The 8,178-nt window shown below is 42.7% G+C and overlaps 1 protein-coding gene and 1 pseudogene across 4 annotated transcripts in view; one reads left to right on the forward strand and one right to left on the reverse strand.

Moving 5' to 3' along the window:
* The window catches only part of Klhl12 (kelch like family member 12), a 36,883-nt gene extending 31,533 nt beyond the window's left edge, over positions 1–5,350 (forward strand). For 3 of the 4 annotated variants that reach the window (XM_041648447.1, XM_041648448.1, XM_041648449.1), the window contains exons 9-12: positions 1,266–1,424; positions 1,724–1,822; positions 3,411–3,597; positions 3,871–5,350. In XM_041648447.1, the coding sequence (XP_041504381.1) occupies positions 1,266–1,424; positions 1,724–1,822; positions 3,411–3,597; positions 3,871–3,997 (572 nt within the window). In that variant the 3' untranslated portion in view covers positions 3,998–5,350. The remainder of the gene's footprint in view (positions 1–1,265; positions 1,425–1,723; positions 1,823–3,410; positions 3,598–3,870) is intronic. The other variant, XM_041648450.1, reaches the window with a different exon arrangement.
* On the reverse strand, positions 5,197–7,009 carry LOC121446208 (annotated as a pseudogene).
* Between the last annotated feature and the right edge of the window lie 1,169 nt (positions 7,010–8,178).

The raw sequence follows: 8,178 nt of genomic DNA on the forward strand, positions 1-8,178 counted from the left end.
ACTGGTTTATATATATAATTTTTTAATTGAGATGTGTTTCATTAAATACCACTATGTAGCCCACCCTGGTCTTGAACCTGTAGTCTTTCTACCTAAGCCTCCTGGGTTTACGTATAAGCCACCATGCAAGACTTTAAAGTCTTTGTTCTGTCTTTCTTGCTTCTGAGACTTAAATAACTTACCACATAAAGGGAAAATGCTCAGAGTACATATATACTTTTACGATAATGTAAAAATATAATTTTACAATGTCCTTATGTAGGGTCATATAGTTCCATGTACAATTCATATACATAAAATGGGAAATTTAAGAAATAATAAAAATCAACTTGAAGAAATACTAAGAAATTTATTTGCTTGGGATAAGATCTCATATAGCTCAGGCTAGCCTTGAACTTAGTCTCTAGTCAAAAATGGCCTTACCCCCCACCCCCACCCCAAAGAAAAGAAACAGTCTAAACGGGAAGCCATTGAAGAAGGTTCTTAAATTCTGGAATAATGGGGCTGAAGGGATGGCTCAGTGGTAAAGATCATTGCTCCTGTAGAGGACTCTGTTTCAATTCCTGGCACCCACATGGCGGCTGACAACTATCTCTGTAACTCCAGGATCCGACACCCTCACACAAACATACATACAGGTAAAACAAAAATACACATAAAATAAAAATAGATCTGGCTGGGCCGTGGTGGTGTACATCTTTAACCCAGCAGTTGGGAGGCAGGGGCAGGTGGGTCTCTGTGAGTTTGAGACCATCCTCGTCTACAGAGTGAGTTCCAGGACAGCCAGGGTTACACATAGAAACCCTATCTTGGAAAATTAATGAATAAATAAATTTTTGAAAAATTTGTAATAAAATGCTGAAATGTAGCTCTTCACAGTTGATGACTTCCATCAGAGTGATGGAAAGGGCTCAGTTTTCTTTAAGGGAAAGAAAGAGTATGCACCCTGATCATACTCAATTCACATTCCTCCCAGGTCTGTACTTGTGCCCTCCCCAAGAAAATTTTAAGAAAAAAAATACACCAAGTATAGTTTGTGTTGCCCATATATTCAGTGGTAAATGAAATTCCCAAATAATCAATGAGAAAATCCTATGTTGGGGCCAGGGGAACAATGGGTTACACTCCTGAACTCCTGCCTGAACCTCCCAGGCGCTGTAATTACATTCACGTGTGCGACCCTCCATCTTAACAATGGGTAATTTTGTATTCTTTCTTTTTTTAATTTCTCATTCTTAATAGTCTAATTTGTTTATTCTGAGCAGACATGATTTACGTCTCTGGAGGCTTTGATGGAAGCAGGCGTCATACAAGTATGGAGCGGTATGACCCAAACATTGATCAGTGGAGCATGCTGGGAGATATGCAGACAGCTCGAGAGGGTGCAGGACTAGTGGTGGCCAGCGGAATAATCTACTGTCTAGGTATGAGTCTGGGATGTGGGATACAGAGAGGTCAATGTTTAGCAGACTCTGGAAGGCATCACTTTTACCAGAATTAAGTGCATATACTTGCTTCAGCAAGAGCTCTGGTCTATCCCAATACGTTGTCCATGAATAGGATTATATTTTTCTTGTAAGCAAAATGTAGGGTGTTGCATATTTGAGCTGGAACTCTGGAAGAACTAAAACTGAGTCAGTTGAATTACTCACCAAAGACCAACAAAAATGAACCTGTGAGCATCTGCCTTTCTTCCTGAAATATTCTTTGCTTTGTCTTTCAGGAGGATATGATGGCTTGAATATATTAAATTCAGTTGAGAAATATGATCCCCATACAGGACACTGGACTAATGTTACACCCATGGCCACCAAACGTTCTGGTAAGACCAAATCTGCAATGGGATGAAGGTGCTGACAGTCCCGAGGTGTGGGGTGTTGGTGTAGTTACAGGTTGTGGGGTCAGAGGAGCTGTACTTCTTGCTTGCCATAGACTCACTGTGAACAGGCACAGTCTGGCCTCTCTCACCTCTGCTTTCTATAAATGCTACGTAAAGACAGTTTAAACTTTGAATTAGATTATAAATTTGAAGACAGAAATTTCTTACTTGTTCTTTTAGTGCCTTTTTCTATTGCATTTTTGTCTAGCTTGCATAACTTTGTGTGTGAAGTACATGTTTAAATCAATGCTTTCATTGTGTTGAGTTTTGTATCTTTGATTTTTAAAACTCTTTGGACTATTTTTTATTTTTTTTCCCTGACACAGGGTTTCTCTGTGTAGCCCTGGCTGTCCTGGAACTCACTTTTGTAGACTAGGCTGGCCTCGAACTCAAGGGATCCACCTGCCTCCCTGAGTGCTGGGCTTAAAGGTGTCATCCACTACTTCTTCCTGGACGTTTTGGTTTTTCGAGACAGGATTACTCTGTAGCTTTGGAGCCTGTCCTGGAACTCATTCTGTAGACCAGGTTGATCTCGAACTCACAGAGATCCTCCTGTCTCTGCCTCCCAAGTGCTGGGATTAAAGGCGTGCACCACCACCACCTGGCATCCTTCCTGGACTTTGTTTTGAGGGTCTTACTGTGTAGTCTTGGTTGGTGCACAGCTTGCTGTAAGGTTGTCCTCCTGCTCTGGCTTCCAGTTACACCATGATTTTTTTTTATCTAAGATCTCACTGTATGTAGTTTGTAGGTCACACCAACTTCAGCCTCCCGAGTACTGGGATTACAGATGCATGCCATACGCCTGATAAATAAATGACAGTAAATTACGTAAACTCTCTAATACCCAAGGATAAAATCTTTTTTTTTTTTAATTCTGAGTATTGCACACAGGGCCTTGCATGTACTAGGCAAGTATGCTACCGTAGAGGTTCATTCCAGCAGCAGCTGAGAACTCGTGATGTGGAGTGGGCTATGGTGTAACAGCAGCACTGCTGTTCCAGTTAACTGCGTCTGGACAGAAATCGCAGCAGCACCATGGCCATTGTGCTTCCACCATTACTAACACCCTTTCCTCCGACTGAAGAGAGATGGGCTAAGTTAATGAACGCGAAGAAGAGAACCATGCCAGTCCCTCAGTTATAATTTCAGGTCCTAGCCAAGGGTTTTTTTTTTTGTTTTTTTGGTTTTTTTTTTTTTTTTTTTTTTTGGTTTTTCGAGACAGGGTTTCTCTGTAGCTTTGGAGCCTGTCCTGGAACTAGCTCTTGTAGCCCAGGCTGGTCTCAAACTCACAGAGATCCGCCTGCCTCTGCCTCCCAAGTGCTGGGATTAAAGGCGTGCGCCACCATCGCCCGGCAGCCAAGGGGTTTATCAATGCATGGAATAACATTTTTGTATTGCACTTTTCTAGGCCTGTTTTACTTACATCTGCGTCCCTCGCCTTCTCCACAATTGAGCCTAGTGACCATGCTTTCTTACTGGGTTCGCATGATAGGCTTAGTACCATTCATTTGCCACCCCTCTCTTTCTCCAGGTGCTGGAGTAGCCCTGCTGAATGACCATATTTATGTGGTGGGGGGGTTTGATGGTACAGCCCACCTTTCTTCTGTTGAAGCTTACAATATTCGCACTGATTCCTGGACAACCGTCACGAGTATGACCACTCCACGATGCTATGTAGGAGCCACAGTGCTTCGGGGAAGACTTTATGCAATTGCAGGGTGAGGATTTTGAAAGTGTGATAGAATTATATATCCAAGGCAAGAATCCATTTGATGCAATCACCATTTTGGAAAGAGGTATAATGTGTGTGGTGGGGGAAGAACTGCTGGGACTGTTTCACTCCCACCCAGGTACTGGGGACGGAACCTTACATGTGGTGGGCAAGTGCCCCATTGCTAAGCTGTCCGACCAGCTCCAGGGGATACTTTAAATGTAGGACTTGTGTGTAAAGGAATGACAACCTCATTTCTTTTGCTTTTTCTCCCTCTTAGATATGATGGGAATTCTCTGCTGAGTAGCATTGAGTGTTACGACCCAATCATCGACAGCTGGGAAGTAGTGGCCTCCATGGGAACCCAGCGTTGTGATGCTGGCGTGTGTGTTCTCCGAGAAAAGTAACTTATTTGAACACCAGCTGGAGCTAATGACTACTCCACGGAACAGATTGTGGGAGAATCAAGGATCCTTTCCAGAATGTTTATTTCTCGCTGTGTGCACAGGCTAACTACAGGCACCAGTGCTGTGATGATTGTACTTACTTGATACGCACTCTCCTTCACACGGGTCATGCTGCTCAGAAGGGTGGGTGACAGGTACTCAAGGGAAGAGAGTACATGTGTGGATATGAGGGACCAGATCATCTCTCTCTGGTCTGCGAAGCACTTTCTTACAGTTTCTAACTTACAGTGTGCTTGGGAGAATGTATGTATGTATGTATGCTGTGCTTCATATATTGCAGAGAATTAAGGTGAGTATGACCTGCTAAGTGTAGGCAGTGTCCATCCTAGGTGACTGGAAGGATATCACCTTACATAAACTTGGTAAAAATGAAAGTAATTCCCCCCCCCCACCGGAAACAAACGTATCTTTTCTAAATACAAAAGTAGCTCCGGCCACTGGAGGAAACCAAGAGATCACTGTTAAAATTTGAGAGGGCAAGAGGAGAGAGTCATGCTACTCTCACTTCGGGGACATGGTTGGTGTCGAGATTTGGATTAAGTGGCATGAACTGAATGGAATGTGAGTGAACCCAGATCACTGAAGTGTAAACTGGAAGGCTGGAGAGTACATATTATTTGACCCCATGGTCTTTCTTTTTTATTATTATTTTAAAAATTTAGGAGTGTATTTCAGAGGCAAGGTTTAAATCTGGTTACTGTGGTCACAGTATTTGTTCCTGCAGTGCTAAGGACTGGATCCACAGCCTTGCACATGTTAGGACAGTGCTCTATTGGGACCACACTCTGAATCCACATAATGTAGTTGCTGAAATAAATGCATATTGCAGCAGACTGTAGCCCCATAGTAGGGTCCTAAAGTCAGTTCCAGCATTAACTAAGTCAATCAATAAATAAAATGTCATTAGAACATTATACAGATATTTATTATAAACATAAGTAAAAAGTCAATGTAAAATATAAATTTATATAAACTACATTTTCTGATTATGCTTTATTGCTGTAAGTAATTAGTAAAGTGAAGAAGCTAACATATTAGGCATATGGACAGCTTCAGACCTGCTGCATATGAGAAACCACCACAGGAATCATACAGCCCCCTTTGCTCAGGAGCACTGTTTCTGTCCCGCTAGGTCAGTCTCAGAACAGAGGGCACAGAGCTGCCTTAGGACAGCAAATGAAAGCATCCTCCCCCAACTCAGACAGCTGTTCCAGTGAGGATACAGAAAGGTCGTGGACTTTTAACATGTCAGGCAATTGAGAAGTCTTCTCTTGAATGCCTCACAGGTGTGAAAAACTTTAGTAGCTCTTTAAAAGTGGACTTTTTACCATGTTGCATCTTCTTCAATCTTTGCAAGCATGGTGTAGAAGATACATTATATCTAATTAGGCAGCCTGCTGCAGTTTTTGAATCAGGGGTTATAAAATGGTTGGTTGGATCCTTTGTTTCTTGTCTTGGCTGTTTTCACAAACTTGAACATTCCTCTGACACTCATTTTCCGCTCCTGGATCTCCTGGCTCTAGAGTGACACTTGTGTCTTCAGTTTTTACTTCCTGGCTATGTCCCTTGGTTTCATGAGCCTCCTCAGTATTTTCTCCCAAATTAAATTTTTCTTGACTCTTCATTGTTAGAATATCTATGATTGTTTGGCGCATCTCTTCAATAGGCTGAGCCCCTGCCAGAATGGCCTTCTCATAGGACTCAATAGGACTTGTGATTAGCTCCATACGTACAAGACATATCCAATACTTAACAAGTTTTTTTGGTATCTGGAATATTATGAATCAGGTCATTCATTGTGTCTAAAATTTCTTCTTTTGGCCATCCCTTATTATTAATCAGGTTCAGGCATTGAGAAATTGTTTTGTTTACTTTTTCAGTAAATAATCCCTGTTCATCTTCTGCCTTGGTAGTCCAAAAGGACTCGACTGGGTTTTTGTTTTGTCCTTGTGGCTCAGACTGATTAGCTATTAAGTTAGGAGGCCTTTTAGCCCTTTCCCTTTGCCAGTTCTCCACTCAGTCATCCAAGCTTTTCTTTCTTCTGTGATTTTTCTATGGACAGCTGCTCCTGCTGCTGAGTGCCTGCGCTGGTCAATAGCTTTCGACTTTTCTATCAGTCTGGTATTAGACAAATTAGTCCTGGCTACATCTTCAGATGCTATGCTTCTTGATGGTGCCTTATCTCTCTTTGTGTCCTGAGGACGGTATCGACAACAGGGAAGAGCCCATTCTGACCGCAGTGAGTCTTTTTCAAGGGGCCCTTTTCTGACTGTAACATTGGCAAGGGTCCTGCCAGGACCCTGCTTCCCAGCGCCCTGGGTATTACTGTGGAGGCTTCTAACAGTGGTCGCACAAGGGTGTTCCTCAACGTAGTGCTCACAGATTGAGTATTTACAAACGTGGCGGCCGCAGTCACACTTGAGGCTCTTATACTGACCGCGTTTCCAGGCGCAGACCGAGCCTTTGAGGCTTTAGACACAGTAATGGGAAGTTTTTTGGTTGTTGCAGGACTCTCTCCTTTGACATTCACGAGCTTTCTAAATAAATTAATCTTAGATTGAACCATCTGACCGTGACAGTAGCCAAGTACTCATTTTTTAGGCATGTTAGCATCCCATTTGGGCTTCTCTGCAGTTGCTTGCACCTTTTTATTGTCTTTAAGGTGATACACCTGGTCTGATATCATAGTCTGGGCTTGGACGCCTTGAATATTATCCTTCAAGTTGTGTATGTCTGACTGGTGACCTCATGAGATTTTAATGGAATGCAGTTCTTTTCAACTGTGTTGTCAATATTTTCATTGGCCATTTTGGTTTTGAGTTTCAGAACTTTCTTCCCTTCTTGGATGTCATCACTTGCTGATCTCTCTGAAGGCCGGCTGGTCTCTCTTTGTCCGGGGTAGCTGCAGGTCCCAGGACACTGACCTGGGAAGTGTTTCCTGGACTCTGCCATCTCTTAACGCACGCGCCTCGGATTGAATCCCCATGGTCTTTCTAATGTAGAATATTGTACCATGTTGGCACTGGAGACTAAGAGATAACAGTGGAAGAAAAGTTAGAATAAGGGATGGGTGTAAATGTGCAGCGTTCAATCAATCTGTGGTAAACAGAAGTATTTGTGACTTTACAATCGTCTTCGTCCCCACTAGGCTCATGCCACCGTGGCAGTGTTTGTTTTTGAATGGGTGAAAGACCAACTTCTGGTGACTCACATGCTACTACATTACTGCCCTTCCATGCTATTTATTTGGGGAGGGGGTGGGGGTACCTGATTATTGCCCTGTTGTTCTAAGGGCACACTTCTCTGTGTGTGGTACATTCAGTTCTCCTCCTGCTATGTTCTCTTTACCTGTCTTCAGAGTGTGTTCTGTTCATCCTGGAACAAAATAATCAAGGGCAGTGGAACCTGAGCTGCCGCTCGAGGCTCCCTGTGTCTGCCATAGGGTGAAATTCTTACATTACTACTATAGCAAGTTTGGGAAGGTGATAGCCTAAGTTGGGCTACATTTTCCCTTTGCTCTGGAATTCCACTTTTCCCTCCTTCCCCTAATTGTGTTGACCTACAGAGTTAATTTCCTTTGTATTTTTTTAAGAAAATATTAAAAATGGACTGTCTGAAATAGCTTCAAGAGAATTTGTGGGGGCTGGAGAGATGGCTCAGAGGTTAAGAGCACTGCCTGCTCTTCGAAAGGTCCTGAGTTCAATTCCCAGCAACCACATGGTGGCTCACAACCATCTATAATGAGATCTGGTGCCCTCTTCTGGCATGCAGGCAGGCATGGAAGGAATGTTGTATACATAATAAATAAACAAATATTTAAAAAAAAAAAGAAACAGGAAGGAAAAACAAAAAAATAAATAAATAAAAAGAGAATTTGTGGCTGGTTCTGCCTTCAACAAACACGTTGGAGGACCGGATAAAGAACAGCTCCTGGTCTCGTCTTCCAACCTGTTTATCTCATGTTTGCCAGTGACCTCTGCTGCTGCTTTCGTACATTTGAAACATCAGTGAAATGTTTGCCTGGGTTTGCCCAATTTATTGGCCCCTTTCACACTTGGAATCTACCAGAAAACGAAGAAAAAAATAAATAAAAGCTGGGCCATGGTGGTGCACACTTTTAG

The sequence above is a fragment of the Microtus oregoni genome, unplaced genomic scaffold, assembly GCF_018167655.1.
Source record: "Microtus oregoni isolate MIOR12 unplaced genomic scaffold, Mior012 000003F_ref0000135, whole genome shotgun sequence".
Taxonomy (NCBI): Eukaryota; Metazoa; Chordata; class Mammalia; order Rodentia; family Cricetidae; genus Microtus; species Microtus oregoni.